We start from the raw sequence: 18,998 nt of genomic DNA, 5'->3' as shown, positions 1-18,998 counted from the left end.
CCCACCCTGTATATACAGGGTGAGTCAAAAGTGTGTTTTAAAAATTTGTGAGCGTGTTCCTGGATAAAAAGGAAGAACAAATGTTCATATGGTCGCAAATGCTTTGTTGTCGAGATAATGGACATAAATCAGCAGTATCAAATAATGCTTTATTTGAACGTTTACAATTTTGTTATTGTTGTTTGTTTTTTTTGTTCTTTTGTTTTTTTTTTTGGTTGGTAGTGTGGTTTGGTTTGGTTGGTAGTGTGGTTTGGTTTGACATGTAGAACATCTCTTATAAACAACAATAACAAAATTGTAAACGTTCAAATAAAGCATTATTTGATACTGCTGATTTATGTCCATTATCTCGACAACAAAGCATTTGCGACCATATGTTCATATGAACATTTGTTCTTCCTTTTTATCCAGGAACACGCTCACAAATTTTTAAAACATATTTTTGACTCACCCTGTATATATATATATATATATATATATATATATATATATATATATATATATATATATATATTGCGACGTTATATTTTACAGGGTGTCCCATGGGAGTGTGTTGAAACTGTAGAGTTGGTACGTTCCTCCGTGACTTCAGATAGGGTCTTACAGTTAACGATCGACTATTTGAAGGTTCGTAATTTTATTTTGGCTGTGGTAGAAGCAAGTTCGAGCACGTCAAAATGAATAATTTAACTACGGAAGAAAAGGTTTACCTCATCGAGTGCTTCTTTTCTAGAGGAAAAATATATAGCAGTGCTTTTAAGGGGTTTTGTTCTAAGTACGGAACGCATAAAGTTACGAGCGAAACGACACTTAAGAGGTTTTAGAATTGATCATTTATTTAAATTTATGCGTTACATTACTTCATTTTTCGGCAATAAATCTCCATTAAAATCAATTTTTGTGTTGTTTTTGACAGAATTATCGATAATTTCATGCAATATGGAACAATTCAAGACCGTAGACATGATCTGTCAGGCTCGTCTGCATCTATTGCCGTAGAAAAAAATATTGACAAGGTTAAGAATTATTTCGAACAAAATCCAAATGCATCAATTCGGAAAGGTGCTCAAGCGCTTAAAGTATCGAAAACAACGTTGCACAGGATTTTAAAACATTTCCTGAATATGCATCCGTATAAAATAACCTCGCATCAATTGCTAACCGAACACGCTATGGCAAAACGAGTCGAATTTTACAAAACAATAAATGGAATGTTTGAGGATGGAGAACTTGATGAAAAATTAATAATTTATACGGACGAGGCACATTTCTGGCTCAATGGTTATGTGAATAAGCAGAACTATCGATTTTGGGGGTCGGAAAATCCCAACGTTTCTCTCGCTAAACCATTGCATCCATTAAAAATAACGGTATGGGCTGCGATCTCGATCAAAGGAATTTATCTGCAATTCTTCGAATCAACGGTCACTGGTGAAAGTTACAAGCAGCTTCTCGAAAAAAAATTCTTCCCTCATGCAAAGAAAAGAGGCCTAATCAGAGGATATAATTTCATGCAGGATGGAGCGACACCATACAGAACCAAGGAGGTCTTCGAAACCATCTATAAAGTTTATGGCAATCGAGTCATCGGCCTGGGATATCCGAAATTTGCCCAGGGGGGTCTAGAATGGCCACCATACTCACCGGATTTGAATCCATGTGATTACTTTCTTTGGGGGTACATTAAAGACAATTGTTATTCTGGAAACCCGGAAACAGTTCCAGATTTAGTTGCAGCGATTAAAAAAGTTGTCAACAACATAAAAGACGATATGTTAGAGAAAGTTTTTACGAGTTTTCGTAAAAGAATTTAATTCTGTACCGATTCAAATGGTGCGCACTTCGAAAATATTTATCACTAGTTTACTCAACTTTACTTAAATATTGGCATATTTTTCATGAATAAATACACTGATATGCAAACATTCTGTTCAATTCAATTTATACCCATTCAAAATTGCATACTTTCCTCTTTTCAACGCAGCTTTAGCCACATCAATAACTACATGCATTCGCAAATGACAGCTGATTAGTTTCAACACAATCCCATGGGACACCCTGTATTAATATCATCATATCGCGACTTTGTGAGGAGACAATCGTCTCGATACGAAACTTCAGAATAGGGACGTATCATTATCGCTTTACCAAAAACGCGTCGTAAGACAAAAGTATGCATGTTCCCATGCAACTTAGCATGATATAATATTAATATAACGCTATAATATAATGTGTCAACCCTGATCGAACGGCTATCGAACGACAATTGAACGACTGTCGAACGGCCATCGAACGACATCGAACGATTGTCGAACGGTAATTCATCGACCGTCGAACAGAAATGAACGACCATCGAACGAGTGGGATCCGTTTGACCACATTAATATTGTTCGCGAGGGAATCCGACAGTGGACAATAGAAGCGGGAGGTTTTTCAGTGAAAAAAGTGCGCCTCGTTCACACAAAAAAGACTGACGTTTATTAGAGTCAAAATAAAAAAACCAGTGCAGTGATTGCGATTCGCGAAACAGCGGTGCAATACAGTAAGAGCGGTTTTCGTAAGCGGTTAATCGTAGTCAAGGCGGAATTGCGGTCGTTATAAGCGGTTCGATTTGCGGATTAACAAAAGAGATAGCGGAAGTCCGAGTGAGTAAGCGATCGTATAACAGAATAGCGGTTTTAACAAAGCGAAGCGGTTTGACAAAAGCGGTTTAGCGAAAAGTGCGAGACGTGCACTTCGAGGTGCTCACGTGCGGTGCCCGTTATATAGCGAGCGGAATTTTGGGTCCGTTGCGACGTGGACCAATAAATTTTGTACTTTAGCGGTGACCTCAGGGCGCCGCGTACAATTGGCCGCCGATGAGGTCTGACGTTGACAATTCTTTAATTGTCATGCGCGCAACCTTTATCGATCAGCTGATCGTGACGTATGGGCGCGCATGCCCGTACGCTACGCTGATTTTGTCGACGGTTGACAATGTTATTGCGAATATTTATGACCAGCGTCTCTTGAGCGATGAAAAAATGCGAGATAACGGGAACGGTCGAGTTTTTCCGAAGGATCGAAAGCTCGAGAAGATTCTTGACGCCCGTCAAATTCGAATTCTCGAATTATAGAATATTATTTGAAATATTATAAGAAATTTAATCCGGGATGATTTTTATGATTTTCGAACAAATATTGACCACGGTGATATTGACCACGTTGCGATTGACCACAGTCCCGATTGACCACAGTCCCGATTGATCACGGTGATATTCACCACAGTTGATATTGACAACGGTTGATATTGATCACAGTCCTGATTGACCACGGTGATATTGACCACATATGTACACACACACACGCGCGCGCGCGGAAGGGTGCAAGGGGGGCCATCGGCCCCCCCTCTCGCAACCACCCCGCCGGTAGGTAAGGTAGACAATTGCAATGTGGTCAATATCACCGTGGTCAATTCACCGTGATCAATATCACCGTGATCAGTATCACTGTGGTCAATATCACCGTGGTCAATATCACCGTGGTCAATCGGGACTGTGGTCAATCGGGACTGTGGTCAATCGGGACTGTGGTCAATCGCAACATGGTCAATATCAACGTGGTCAATATCACTGTGGTCAATATCACCGTGGTCAATATCATCGTGGTCAATATTAACATGATCAAATGGGGCGCTCCCCCATCATCGAACGACATTGAACGGGTATTGAACGACCGTTGAACGACATTAAACGAGTATTTAATGGAAATGAACGGAAATGAATGATCGTCGAACAGTTATCGAACGATTGTTGAACGGTCATCGAATAGAAATGAACGACTGCTAAACGGAAATCAACGGCTATCAAACGCCCGTCGAACGGTCATCAAACGACACTGAACGGCATTGAACGCCCGTCGAACAGAAATGAACGACGATTGAACGGAAATGAACGACCGTCGAACGGAAATGAAGAGATATTGAACAGTTATCGAACGATAATTGAACGACATTAAACGAACGTCGAACAGTAACTAAACGACCGTCAAACGGAAATGAACGGTTATCGAACGGCTATCAAACGACTGTTGAACAGAAATCAACGGCTATTAAACACAAAACTATATTCAATTATCAAACAAATATTTAAATGTATTACAATGTACAGCAATGTATCAGCATGTATCGAAATACAATATCTGTGGCAGCTGTGTCACGTACGGAAACACGATACTGCGCACGTATATAGATAAGGAAAATGAAAGAAATGAGAGAATAAGAAAGACGATAAAAATATATTGCATCATCAATTTATTATGTAGGATGTTGGATTTAGCGGTCGATTGTCGCGCGTGCGGCATCGATCATTGGTATCAACCAATAATAACGGAACACGCGTTATGCGTGCGAGTAGGGATGATACGAGGAGAGACGCGCTCGCGGTAAGAGAGTCAGAATGTGTCGGGTGTGCGAGAAGTAAAAGCGAAAAGACAGAAAGGACGTGCGATAGATATTGAGCGTGAGAGAGTTCCATGAATTTCGGGGCTCGTTTTGTCTCGTATAGCCTGTTATATATATTTTATACCGGATTTCATTTATTGCATATATTTTAATAAAACAGTATTCTACACCATTTTGGGGGCTCATCCGGGATATAGGAGGCGGCGAGAAAATTCGGGATCGAGAAGGTTCGATCTTTCCGGAATTGAACGCGTGACGAGGGATAGAAAAAAGAATGTCTGAGCAAAGTAACCTAACGGTTGTGGAATTGAAGGAGAAGCTGAAGGCACGTGGATTGTCGACAGCGGGTGCCAAGTCGGAGCTGATTCTACGTTTACAAGGAGCTGATCCAACAGGTTCCTGGATGGGGAGCATCGCGGCTGGTGGTGTCGAGGATAGGCAGGATGAGGCGTAAGAGAGCATTTTGCGAGAGGACGCGTTGCGAGAGAGCGCATCGCGAGAGGATCTACAGCGACGAGAGATTGAGCTCCATAAGCGAGAAAGAGAGCTTGTTGAGCGTGAGCTTGATCTCGCACGGCGTGAAATTTTACAATTGCGCGGACAATTAGAGAGAAATCCTGCCGGTGGAGCGATAGAAGTTACGATGTTCAGCGATGGAGAGATGTCTCGCACACGACCACGAGTAAATTGAACGACGGTAGCCGATCTATTGGATGGTTTTGACGGCGTGTCTAATAATTACGATACATGGGAAAAGCGACTAAGATTTCTGAAGGCGACGTATCGCCTAGATGACGATTGTGCGAAGCTTTTGATTGGAATGCGGTTAAAAAAACGAGCATTTGAATGGTTTCATTCGAGGCCGGAGTACATTGAGATGTCCTTCGAGAGGCTTCTAGAGGAGTTGGGAACTATATTTCGATATCATGAGAGCAAACTATATTTGCGGAGACAATTTGAGAATCGTACGTAGAAGAAGGACAAGACGTTCCAGGAGTATCTGCACGATAAAACTATTATGGGCAACAAAGTACCGATCGAGAAGGACGAACTGCTGGAATACGTTATAGAGAGTATACCGGACATCATGATGCGCGATCAGGCGCGCATCCAGGGATTCTCATCTGTGAAGAGCCTATTAAAGGCTTTTGAAAGGGTAACGTTGCGCGATCGAGGAGCGACATATTCGAGTCGGCATAGCGGTGACAAAGAGGTAAGCGACAAAAGGAGGAAAACTCCAATAGACGATAAGCGGTGTTATAATTGTGGCGAACGCAAACACGTCGGTGTAAATTGCCCGACAAAAACCTTAGGAGTCAAGTGCTTCGGATGCGGCGCGCGTGGTCATATAGCTTCCAAATGTAAAAAGAAAACTAGTAATGGCGATGCGGGAAAACCTGTTGTTGCGTTGGTCTCGCCGATGCCTCGTAAAAAATATATGCAAGAAGTGACATTAGGCGACCGAGTTATTGCGACACTGATAGACACCGGAAGCGATATATCGATACTGCGATCGAGTGAATATGCGATGATGGGATCACCGAAGATGCGAGCGGCGGATATGGAATTCTGCGGAATAGGCGGTTTCAGCGCGAAAATATTAGGCGAATTTCAGGCGAACATTATAATCGACGGGCAAGTATATCCGATATTTATCCGAGTCGCGCCCGATGATGTTGTACCGTGTGATTTGATCATCGGTGCAGACTTTATCGATACGGTAGAAATTAATTTGAAAAAGGGCGTAATTTCAATAAATCCGGTTCGCGAGTTAACGGTTGGCAGCGGGACGCGACCCGAGATGTTTATGATTGATGTTATACACGATCCAAATACAATAGACGTCGTCGTGTTATCTGAACTTGAGCACAAGCATGTTGTGGAAAACTTGGTAAACAATTATAAGCCGGTTCAAACGCGAGAAACAGATATCAAAATGACGATCATTTTGAAGGATGAAGAGCCTGTTTACCAGAAAGCTCGACGACTTTCGCAGTACGAAAGAGATATTGTAAATGCTCAAATCGATGAGTGGAAGAGAGACGGCATAATCCGAGAGTCCGTCTCCGATTTTGCGAGTCCTGTTGTTCTTGTAAAGAAAAAGAATGGTCTACATAGATTATGTGTAGATTATAGAATGTTAAATAAAAAAATAATTAAAGATAGATACCCTCTTCCCCTCATTGAAGATCAATTAGATCAATTGCAGGACGCAAGAGTTTTTAGTACAATCGATTTAAAGAACGGGTTTTTTCCACGTGCGAATGGACGAGTCAAGTGTGAAGTATACATCTTTTATTGTACCGGACGGACAATACGAATTTTTAAGAGTTCCCTTTGGTTTGTGTAATTCTCCTTCCGTTTTTCAAAGATTTATTAACGCAACTTTTAGAGATTTAATGAAGCAGAAAATTGTATCAGTGAAAATTGTATGGACGATTTAATTGTACTCTCAAAAAGTGAAGACGACATTGAAAAATCTGAAAATTGTTTTAGATAGCGAGTCAAGCCGGCTTCAAAATAAATTGGAAAAAATGTTTTTTGCGTCGCGTGGTGGAATTCCTTGGACACATCGTCGAGAACGGCACGATACGGCCATCAGAAGAAAAAATTAAAGCGGTTTTAGGCTTTCCGGAACCTGAAAACGCGCGACAGATGCAGTCCTTTTTGGGCTTGAGCGGCTATTTCCGAAAATTTATCCTGAGTTACAGTACGGTTGCGCGTCCGCTGTCGAACCTATTGAAAATGGATGCGAGGTTTCAGTTCGGTGCAGCTGAGAAATGCTTTCGAGCGATTAAAGGTCATGCTGAGTGAGAGGCCAGTATTAAGTTTATTTCAAGTAGGCGCAGAAACCGAGCTGCATGCCGACGCGTCCATGTACCGTTTCGGAGCGATACTTCTGCAAAGAAGCAGTAGGGATCAATTGCTGCATCCGGTATATTATGCGAGTGGCAAGACTACCCCGGCGGAAGAGAAATATCCGAGTTACGAACTTGAGGTTTTAGCCATCGTTAAAGCATTAAAGCGATTTCGCGCGTACTTGTTAGGGATAAAATTCAAAATTATAACAGATTGTCGAGCGTTTGCGCAAACAATGACAAAGCGAGACCTCTGCGTGCGAGTGGCTAGATGGGCGTTACGATTAGGACGACGAACGGTCGAGGCGACCTTTATTTCAGAATGGCCGAGTGCAGGATGTTGGATTTGGCGGTCGATTGTCGCGCGTGCGGCATCGATCATTGGTATCGACCAATAATAACGGGACACGCGTTATGCGTGCGAGTAGGGATGATACGAGGAGAGACGCACTCGCGGTAAGAGAGTCAGAATGTGTCGGGTGTGCGAGAAGTAAAAGCGAAAAGACAGAAAGGACGTGCGATAGATATTGAGCGTGAGAGAATTCCATGAATTCGGGGCTCGTTTTGTCTCGTATAGCCTGTTATATATATTTTATATCGGATTTCATTTATTGAATATATTTTAATAAAACAGTATTCTACAATTATAAATATGGATTCGATCATTATCATGATGTTTCAACCACCAATTATAAATTTTAAATACATTTCGTAAAGCGCAATTTTTTACATGATTTTCACAACGCGTAGTATTCTTAATATCTAACTTATTTAAAGAAGCTACATCCTCATAGTCTGCATCCAAAGTTTCGATAATTACATCGTTTCTCGCATCATCGCCCAGTATATCCGCCATTGTCGTTTTTCATGCCCTTTAACGTATACAAGAGGTGACGCATCATCCTCCTTCGTAGCACTCATCACTGCCGTCGTAATTAAACGTTTCGATTTCCAATATGAAACGTGTCCATCATCCCACGATAATCCATGGTGATTTTTAATCAGCCATAAAACTTGGCATCTCTCAAATTTTGTGAACGTGTGCCATGGTACGGGACATGTAAAAATGTAATGAGAAAGTACGGATCCTTTCTTCAGAACCGCAGCTTCCTTTACGACAAAATTTCTCCCGATAATAAATCCTTGTAAATCCACAAACGTTGGCGCAGCCATGATGACAAGATCCGACCGCAGACTGGTGTCGATCGTCAAACATCTCAATCTTTTATATTTTTCTTCATGTGCATTGAAGGGGATATTTGCTGACATATGTAATTTTGCGGACTACATTGGTCAATGGATTATATTCGATAATCCGATCATGCAAGATGAGACAACAGGCGGTAGTATTCACCGGTATATTTTCCCTGCATTCAAACTCTATTTTCACGTCCACGGTAGCAGTTTTGACAGACTCGTTTTGTCGCGAGCAATCAATGACCGCGAGAGGACCGCAATGTAGAAACTTTGGAATGGTTAATAGCGTGGTGCTGTTATCACATCCGTAATAAGATTTGCGAAAACGAGAGTACATGTCGAATAGGACGGCGAATCTATTTTTTTTCAAAATCTAAATTTAAAATTAAATCATCTAAATTTAAATCATCGTAAGGATAAAATTCCGTGTTTAAATAGAGTTTAACGTTGGTCAATTTGCAGTCGTCGAACAATGTAACATTTTGTGGCACTGAATTTTTTTAACAGTTTGCAATGCAAAGATCACGTATCGTGGTTTCTCTAGCTGGGAGGCAGCTTTCACGATCCACGAATGCTTAGTCGTGCTGTGTAGCAGAGGAAATTCGTATAGATCCCAAGATCGGAAACTTATGTTTAAGTATCGTCCGCTTTCCAACATTCGCAACATCGACAATTTATTAATCTCATTCAATATTACATGAGGCATACGCCACTGTATCTTGAGTAATTCAATCTCAGCTTCCGACGATGGATGTCCGAATAGACAAATATTATCGTTGCTCGAACGTATCAAAATCAATTCGTGACGAGCGTTAATCACAACGCGTTTATAATCTTCGCAAAATCCCAGCAACATGTTAAGCGGTACGCAATAGTTGAAATAATTTTTGTCACCGTTGTACGTCAAATCCCACGCAGCGTTCTTCAAGTTTATACTTTTCTGGTGCGTTAGAGAGACATAATTTTTGAGCGTCGAAGTTATTCCAACATTTCTGTTGCGATCAATCTCTACTCCGTCGAGTTCATATCGAAGCTCATCAAACATGAATGCCGCGCAATTGTTTCCCAATATAACCTTCATTTCGTCATTCGCTTTACGCACATTAAACCTTCCCTCGATGTAAAGAAAGTTTTCGCACGGAAACGTATACAAATCCTGATGTTGTATAGGTATTCGTATCTCGTCGCTGTATCCAAGCGTCGTATTTGTGTACGGATTGTACGTATGAATCCCAATCTTGACGATGCGTGTAGTAGTAAGACTATGAGGTTTCTAACGCAGGGGCTCCGAGGGGGGGTGAGGGGCGAGGGGGAACCGCGGGCTAGGGGGGGGGGGTGACGTCACGGGGGGGGGTGACGTCACGCGGGGTGACGTCACGCGGGGGGGGGGGGGTGACGTCACGTGCGGGGGATGATGACGTCACGCGGGGGATGATGACGTCACGTGCGGGGGATGATGACGTCACGCGGAGATGATGACGTCACGCGGGGGATGATGACGTCACGCGGAGATGATGACGTCACGCGGGGGATGATGACGTCACGCGGAGATGATGACATCACGCGGGGGATGATGACGTCACGCGATGGATGAGGGGGTCCGCGCGGGTAGGGGGGATCCGCGGCGCGAGCGATGAACGAGAGGGTCCGCGCGGGTAGGGGGGATCCGCGGCGCGAGCGATGGACGAGGGGGTCCGCGCGGGTAGGGGGGATCCGCGGCGCGAGCGATGGACGAGGGGGTCCGCGCGGGTAGGGGGGATCCGCGGCGCGAGCGATGGACGAGGGGGTCCGCGCGGGTAGGGGGGATCCGCGGCGCGAGCGATGGACGAGGGGGTCCGCGCGGGTAGGGGGGATCCGCGGCGCGAGCGATGGACGAGGGGGTCCGCGCGGGTAGGGGGGATCCGCGGAAAGAAGACGGTGGTGTGAGAAGAATAGCGCTACGTGTGGGAAAAGGATAGCGTAAAGTGTGTGAAGAGGACAGTGCGACAAGGATGACACGTGACATCATCAACATGTGACAAGGATGGCGTCAACGTGGGACAAGGACGACGCATTATAAGATGCCACATAGGTGGGAGCAGGACGACGCAAAGGTAAGTGAGTGATAGCGACGAGCTTGTGAATGAGAGAGAACGATAATAGCGCGAAGAGAACGCATACGAAAGAGAACTATAATATCGCGAGAACAACGTGTGCGAGAGAGAACGATAATAGCTAAGATAACGCGTGCGAGCGAGAACGAAGATATCGCGAGACTTACAACTAACGCGAGACTTATTGTTAGAACGATAGCGCGTACGAAAGAGAGAGAGAACGATATTGCTATACTTACAACTAGCGCAAGAGAGACGCAAGGGATGGGAACGCAAGGAGAGGCGCGTAAATAAATACATTTCTTTTCAATACTAAATATAACATTTATTTTAAAATGTGTGTGTGTGTATTATACAATTTGTGTGTGTGTGTGTGTGTGTGTGTGTGTGTGTGTGTGTGTGTGTGTGTGTCTAATAAAATAATAATATAATAATATAAAATTTAAAATTTAAAAAAAAAAAATAATAATAATATAATAATAAAATAATAAGAATAATATATTTGGGGGGAGTGCGCCGGGCTAAGGAGGAGGCCGCTCCTAGAATGCTAAGGGGTCGATGTGCCGGGCTGAGTGGAGCCGCTCCTGGAACAGAAAAAGACATTTGAATAGTTTTTAATAATTTATTTTAGAACTTTTGATATATTATAAATTGAAAGTTACTTACAAATTATGTTTCTTGAAAGAAGAGTTCGTTACGCGTCGCCGAATTTTCGCTCTGAGTAGGCAGCATGTAATAAGGTTCCAGCAACTCCTCTCGTTGCTCTTCTATACTAGGAGGTTCAGATGGTAAAAAATGTATCTTCCATATTTCCATTCGGTCAGTATTATATACTATGATGGACATATTATCTACATCATATCCTTGTCTCTTGAGGGTACGGAACGTATGACAATATTCCTGGTAACAATCCTTGCAGTCTAGGACAGATCTTATCACCGTTACCTCCGTGCCGCAGTGACAGCACCTAAACGGTGTAAACGGTCCCTCGAAGAACCCGTGGAAATAATTATGTTTTAATGCATAATTTCGATAAAATCCGTACCAACAATCCTTGCAGTAGTGTCGGTTTCGACGTTGGTAGGATTCGGTCCAGAAACATTTTGCAATGTGTATTCTCGGGAGATCAGAGTAAAAGCGAGGATCGGACCTCGGTTTGTATGGTTTAGGAATACACATAATTTTGTTCACTTTTCTTCCTCACACACTCTCCACAACTTTGTGACAAGCACAGAACAACGAAAGAAATAATATTCTAATGTCGCAGGCTCCTCTTCATTATATATCTTTTAATATCTTTTGTCTCATTCCAACTAGAGCATCACGTCTCATCTACCTCAGCATTTCTCTACATCTTTAGCGGAGCGTGTTGAGAAAAGTATAACTATTCTTATTCGTATGGAAGGAAAGAATTAAAATCATAGATGGAATAAAAATAATTATTTATTGCACGCATCGTAAAGAATATCATTTACAGCACATGTTAATAATTCGCAATCGATTAATGATTCGCTGTTAAAGACGTCACTATCACGTATCGTTTTTACAGCATCGCATACAGTAGTAATATTGTTACGTCGTAAAACAGTTTCAAATTGTTTAAATTTTTCATTTACGAGATACGTATTCTCGCATAACCAATTATGCATATGATCGATACAATTTTCAAAATTAAATAAATGTAATAATGTCGGTGGTTTCATGTACAAAGAATTGTCACATAATGTGAGTTTTACAATTTTCGATTGATACATTTCGATCGATAAATCTCCAATCCTTAATGCGAGAGCAGTCGATTGTAGAAATTGTTCAATGTCTGCTTGCTTCTGCATCAACAAATTCCACGTTGAAAAAGGCAACACTATTTGATTGCCTCGATTATCACCGAGAATCAGTTCCACGTACGACACAGCTCCAACGCTTATTCCAATGTCCAAATACTTGTACGACGTTGGGGTTAGAGCGTATCTTCTTCCAAGTATGCGAGTCGCACGACGAGGCTGAATGCTATAAAAATATATAAATTAGATCAATATTTAAAAAAATTAAATAATTAAATATTTAAAGATCGAAACTTACGTGTCACATTTTTGCTTCTTACACGGTGGAGTTTCACCGTTTCGAATCGGAACGTAAAAATTCATGTTGATTTCTTCAGTGAACCTTTCACACGCGCGATTGATGCAATACTGATCGTATTAGAATTAATATCAATTCAAATAGTATCGCAAATTGCAATGTAGAGGGGATTATTGCTGACACGACATTTTAATTTCCTCTAAAATTTTGTCGCGCCGATATACGGCTGCGATGACATCATCATCCCTAGAACAAAGATTTAGCTGAATTCGCTAAAATCGAGCGCCGGTGTACGGCTGCTCCCGACGCAACCACGTTAGATTTTTCAAATGTATGTGACAAAACGTGAAATTATCAAGGTTAAATTGCAAACGTTACTCCGGGAATTTTTTAAGATGAAATCATTCTAGAATGTTCGATGATATGCATGACAGTATATAAATCATGCCGTCAAGGTTAAAACACACATCACCCCTAGACAAAGATTTAGCTGAATGTGCTAAAATCGTGCGCCGATGTACGGCTGCTCCCGACGCAACCACGTCAGATTTTTTCAAATGTACGTGACAAAACGTAAAATTTTCAAGGTTAAATTGCGCATCAGAACAAAGATTTAGCTGAATGCGCTAAAATCGAGCGTCGATGTACGGCTGCTCCTGATGCAATCACGTCAGATTTTTCAAATGTACGTGACAAAACGCGAAATTTTCAAGGTTAAGATGTGCATCGGAACAAAGATTAACCGCCAAGGTTAAAACGCACATCACCCCTAGACAAAGATTTAGCTAAATGTGCTAAAATCAAGCGCCGTTTTACGGCTGCTCCCGATGCAACCACATCAGATTTTTCAAATGTACGTGACAAAACATGAAATTATCAAGGTTAAATTGCACACGCTATTCCGGGGAATTTTTTAAGATGAAATCATTCTAGAATGTTCGATGATATGCACGAGACAGTATATAAATCATGATCAAGAGGCACGCCCCGCCAGTAATTTTGCTAAAGTACATCCGGAACTATCATTGGGAAGCGCATTTCGCAAGTGTGTTACAATATGGAGGAACAAAATTTGCGAGAGCAATCCACATTGATTGATTCGCTGGAAGATTACATTGTGTGGGAACAACGATGCGACCAATACATCGAGTCGTTGGAAGAGCAAAGTCGCATCAAGCGACCGCGATTATCGATCGGAAATCGACAATCGCTGATTGCTCGGATCGCGCGCCTCGAAGGGTTGAAAAATTCGGTACGTGGACGTTTCGTACACGCGGGTGCCGGATGTAGCGCGCGTCAAAATAGACTTGTGTGGCGCGAGATTGATACGGCGTTCGAGAGTCGCGTATCGACTGGTGCGGTGATAAACTATAATCACATTGAACCTCGCCAATTTCTCGATGACGCCAAAGACATAGTGATAGAACATGTGCAGGACGTTATGAAAAAACACTGTAATGTGAAAGTGAACACTATATTTAACGGTGAATTCGTGGCTGGGGATAAACACGCCAACAAAAGTATCAATACGCGAAACTATGAACTCTTTCGCACATCCGATTTACGCGAGTGGTACGAACGGCGTGTTATCGAACCCACCCTAGCGTCTCTGGAAGAGTTTCAGGAACGCGATAGCGGGTGGGCTTTGTCGCGAATACTAAATTTAACTGTAAATATAAATAAGTATAATCCTATGCGTGCGGGGTGTCACATCAAATTATCGCGGGAGATTATGTTGAAAAGAGCGGTGATTAATGTACAATCTAAAGACAATGCGTGTTTCGCGTGGACAGTGGTCGCCGCCCTATACCCCGCCGAAAGAGACACGAATCGGGAATCATCGTACCCGCATTACACGACAGTGCTGAATCTCCAGAACATTGAGTTTCCAGTGACTGTGAACCAAATAAAAAATTTTGAACTTGCCAATGACATTTCTATAAATGTGTACAGCATCGAAGACAAGAACAGCATTGTCCCGATGCGTCTTACGGAGCAGAAGCGGGATAAGCATATCAACTTGCTGTACATTGAAGACGACAACAGCGTCGGACATTTCACTTGGATTAAGAATTTATCCCGGCTCGTGAGCTCACAATTGAGCAAACACAAGAATCCAAAATATATCTGCGATCGGTAAGTTTAATTTGAATAATTATAAGTTATGTAGCAAATTGTATATAAATCTAAAAAAAATTTTTCTTTTACAGATGCCTGCATTATTTTAATTCGGACACCAAGTTGCAGTCGCATACGGTCGACTGTGGAAAGATGAATGATTGCGCTGTCCGATTGCCGAGCGATAAGGACAAGTGGTTATCGTTCAACAACTTTAATCGGAAGGAGCGGCTTCCATTTGTGGTCTACGCCGACCTGGAATGCGTTCTGGCCAAGACGGAAGAAGAGAAAAACGCATATCAACATCACCAAGTATTTAGTTTAGCTTATTATGTACATTGTTCATACGACGAATCTTTATCGGCATATCATTCGCGTCGTAGCGCCGATTGTATAGCATGGTTCGCCGCAGACCTCAAAAATTTAGCGTTACGTGTAAAAAATATTTTAAAAACAAATGTCCCCATGGTAAATTTGACGTCCGAAGAGTGGGAGAAATTCCATAGCGCCACTCAATGTCATATATGCGAAAAACCGTTCGTGCAAGACGATACACGCGTTCGCGATCATTGCCATCTGACCGGGCGGTACAGAGGTCCAGCACACTCAAATTGCAATTTAAATTATAAAGAATCTTTTTGTATTCCCATAGTTTTTCACAATTTATCCGGTTATGATTCACATTTCATTATCGAGGAAATAGCCACATCGTTCGAAGGGAAAATCGAGTTACTTCCGATAACAAAAGAGAAATATATTTCGTTTACAAAAGATGTTTGTATGGATGAAGAATCAAAAAATCATGTAAAATTACGTTTCATCGATTCATTCAAATTTCTCGCATCGAGTCTCGACAAATTGGCATCGTTTTTGGACAAAGATAAACTCAAAATTTTAAAATCAGAATTTCAAAATTTATCAACAGAAAATTTCAATTTGTTAACGCGAAAAGGTGTATTTCCGTACGAATACATCGACTCTGTAGAGAGGTTGCAAGATACGTGTTTACCACCGCGCGAATCGTTTTACAGTTCCTTGACCGGTGACACTGTATCCGAGAGCGATTACGCGCACGCCGAGAACATCTGGACGCGATTCTCCATTCGAACGCTAGGAGAATATAGCGATTTATATCTTAAAATTGATGTCTTGTTATTAGCCGACATTTTCGAAAACTTTCGAGATAAATGTATCGAAAGTTACGGACTCGACCCCGCGTATTACTATACTCTCCCCGGATACACGTGGGACGCCATGTTGAAACATACCAAGATCACGTTCGAGCTGCTTACTGACATCGACATGGTTATGTTCATCGAACGTGGTATACGCGGCGGTCTGAGTCAATGTTCGGGTAGATACGCTCGCGCTAATAACAAGTACATGGAGTCGTACGATCCATCGAAACCATCATCGTACTTGATGTACTTTGATGTAAATAATTTGTACGGATGGGCAATGTGTCAACCGTTGCCTTACGCCAATTTTCAATGGGTCGACGATGTGACCAATTTTGATGTATCATCCATCACGCTAGATTCGCCTACAGGCTATGTCCTCGAAGTGGACCTCGAGTACCCGCAACATCTTCACGATGCGCACACTGACCTGCCGTTTTGCCCGACACGCGACAAACCACCTGGCAAGCGGGAATTTAAACTGCTTGCAACGCTATACGATAAGAAGCGTTACGTGATACACTATCGCAACCTGCAGCAGTGTACGCGTCACGGTCTTCGCGTAACAAAAATACATCGAATTTTACAGTTTTCACAATCTCCGTGGCTTCGAAATTACATAGAATTAAATACACATTTTAGAACATTGGCTAAAAATGATTTCGAAAAAAATTTATATAAATTAATGAACAATGCAGTGTTTGGTAAAACGATGGAAAATGTGCGCAATCGTGTCGATGTTAAATTGTTAACAAAGTGGGATGGTCGGTATGGCGCAGAGGCAATGATCGCGAAACCAAATTTCCACAGCAGAAGCGTTTTTTCAGAAAACTTAATCGCTGTGGAATTGCACAAACTCGAGGTGAAATTCTACAAACCGATTTACGTGGGTATGTGCATACTCGACATATCCAAGACATGTTTGTACGAGTTTCATCACGAGTATATGACGCCAATGTATCGCGACAAATGCCAGGTAATGTACACCGATACGGATAGTCTCATATATCACATTGAGTGCGCGGATGTGTATGAGAATATGAAGCGCGATATCATCAGATTCGACACGAGCGATTATGCAGTGGATAATGCGTATGGTATACCGCTTGTAAATAAAAAGGTACCGGGCCTGATGAAGGACGAAAACAACGGTACCATAATGACCGAATTCGTCGGGCTCAGAGCAAAGATGTACGCGTTACGAGTGAATGGAAAAAAGGACACGAAGAAAGTTAAAGGTGTCAAGAGTAACGTTGTTGCGAGAACGATAACGTTTGACGACTACATGCGGTGTTTGAAAGAAGAAATTGAAATGACGCGTCAGCAGTCGTGTATACGATCTAAACTGCACCAAGTATACACGATCTGCGAGACGAAAATTGCTCTGAGTCCGTACGACGATAAGCGGTATATCGTACCCGAAACCACCGATACGTTACCGTGGGGACATTATAGAATACCATTGTAAATAAATGTATATTTTATTTATTATTAATTGTATATTTTGTACATAACCATGTATATATTTTTATATTTAATACACTTTATATATTTTTATATTATTAAATATTTATATATTAAATTATTTATATAGTTTATATGTATATTATTTTAATAAATATTTATAATACACTATTTTTATGTATCCAAGAGTTGTATGATTTATCCATTCCCAACCATTTCACGTATACGTCATCACCCTTTTCCCGCAAAATTTTTTCCACGAGATATACGTCGGGATTAGCGACGCGTTGTAATTCGTATTCGTAGAATCCTCCAGCGACGGGATCTCCACGCGAATCTTGGAGTATGAATGTCGCGGGATTAGTTTTCTGCACCTCGACAATCTTAAAAACTTCGGTCGTCCAATTAGGTGTGAAACCTTTTTCAAAGATGGTCTTGTATTTGCTTACGCGTACCGAATCGCCTACTTTAAATTTTGTCGGAGCCGCAATTTTTACGTTGCTATACACCGTATTTAAAAGTTTTTCGGCGATCGCTGGAGTGATGTCGGCAGGTCTCATACCGATGGTGCGATGTTTTCGCGTATTGTACTCTGCAACGAGTCGAGATAGCTCGTCGATCCATTTGTAATTTCCGTTGAGCGTAAACATTTTCCACATATTGTTTTTCAAAGTACGATTGAATCGTTCCACGACCGAGGCTTTCATAATGGAATACGTCGAGTAATGATTAATGTTGTGTTTCTTCATGAGTTTCTGCACACTCGCGTTGTAAAATTCTTTTCCTCTGTCGGTTTGAAAATTTTTCGGACACCTTTTATCGTCTCCAATAATCTTTGCGATCGTTTCGGACATTTCGTTTCCGCTCTTGCTCTTGAGCGGTACGGCCCACGCATACTTGCTCAACACATCGATAACTGTGAGTATGTATTTATGACCCTTGTTGAGTCGAGAATACGAACGCATGTCGACCACGTCCGCCTGCCACAGATCGTCGTATCCGCATACAATGACGCGTCTTCGTGGAAAATTTCTTCTCGCCGGAGCATGTAGTTCCTCGACAAGTTGTCGCTTTTCGGAGGTGTTTATCTTCTTTCGCACGTTTGATCGAGGCATAATTAATATTGCGATATTAGTATGTCTCGTTTACTGTGTCGAGTCAGATGTTGCATATCTCAGCACATTCTTTATCTCATCCATCATTATTCGTAGCGCCTGCACGTGTGTTTCAAGCGTGATAATTTTTTGCTCAATTTCTCCCTGTCGATCTCTCAAAAGTTTATCCACATATCGTTTGTTGACGGCGTCAGTATCAGTTTCCGGTTGCGCTACACGTTGAATCTTGCGCGACCTTGCGTCAAAGCCGGTAGTAGTCTGGCAGAGAGCATTATCGCGAACGTAATTTCTCAATAATCCATTCCATTGATAGTACAAATTATTCGACGTTCCGAGCGATAATCCAAATTTATTAATCGACATTTCGGTACCGAGAACTTTGACGGAATGACATGTATCGTTGACGCATAGTTTAATTTATAATAATGCCAGCCTCGCGAAGTTCTTCGATAATT

The 18,998-nt window shown here is 41.9% G+C and overlaps 1 protein-coding gene and 1 long non-coding RNA gene across 2 annotated transcripts; one reads left to right on the top strand and one right to left on the bottom strand.

The window, feature by feature from the left end:
• Window positions 1-12,014: 12,014 nt before the first annotated feature.
• On the bottom strand, window positions 12,015-12,984 carry LOC145974812 (uncharacterized). Its single transcript, XR_014439807.1, has 2 exons — window positions 12,669-12,984; window positions 12,015-12,596 (listed from the first exon to the last, which is right to left on the bottom strand). It is a non-coding gene; the product is annotated as an uncharacterized LOC145974812 (long non-coding RNA).
• Window positions 12,985-13,110: 126 nt separating this feature from the next.
• LOC145974261 (uncharacterized) lies at window positions 13,111-18,665 on the top strand. The gene is made up of 3 exons (XM_083104063.1): window positions 13,111-14,804; window positions 14,879-16,854; window positions 18,640-18,665. Exons 1-3 carry the CDS (start codon window positions 13,726-13,728, stop codon window positions 18,663-18,665), a joined length of 3,081 nt encoding a protein of 1,026 aa, XP_082960189.1. The 5' UTR covers window positions 13,111-13,725.
• The last annotated feature ends 333 nt before the right edge of the window (window positions 18,666-18,998 follow it).

The sequence above is a fragment of the Camponotus vicinus genome, unplaced genomic scaffold (genome assembly GCF_025532165.1).
Source record: "Camponotus vicinus isolate PSW18456_S1 unplaced genomic scaffold, iyCamVici1.0 SCAF_7, whole genome shotgun sequence".
Taxonomy (NCBI): Eukaryota; Metazoa; Arthropoda; class Insecta; order Hymenoptera; family Formicidae; genus Camponotus; species Camponotus vicinus.
Note: the sequence above shows the minus strand (reverse complement) of the source record. Positions and strands in the feature narration are given on the sequence as shown.

What these genes read in the sequence shown, in the direction of transcription:
- LOC145974261 (XM_083104063.1), top strand. Translation starts at nt 13,726, where the DNA reads ATGGAGGAACAAAATTTGCGAGAGCAATCCACATTGATTGATTCGCTG. An exon ending in CCAAAATATATCTGCGATCG is followed by an intron (nt 14,805 to 14,878) that starts GTAAGTTTAATT and finishes TTTCTTTTACAG; the next exon opens with ATGCCTGCATTATTTTAATT. An exon ending in CTACAAACCGATTTACGTGG is followed by an intron (nt 16,855 to 18,639) that starts GTATGTGCATAC and finishes CATTATTCGTAG; the next exon opens with CGCCTGCACGTGTGTTTCAA.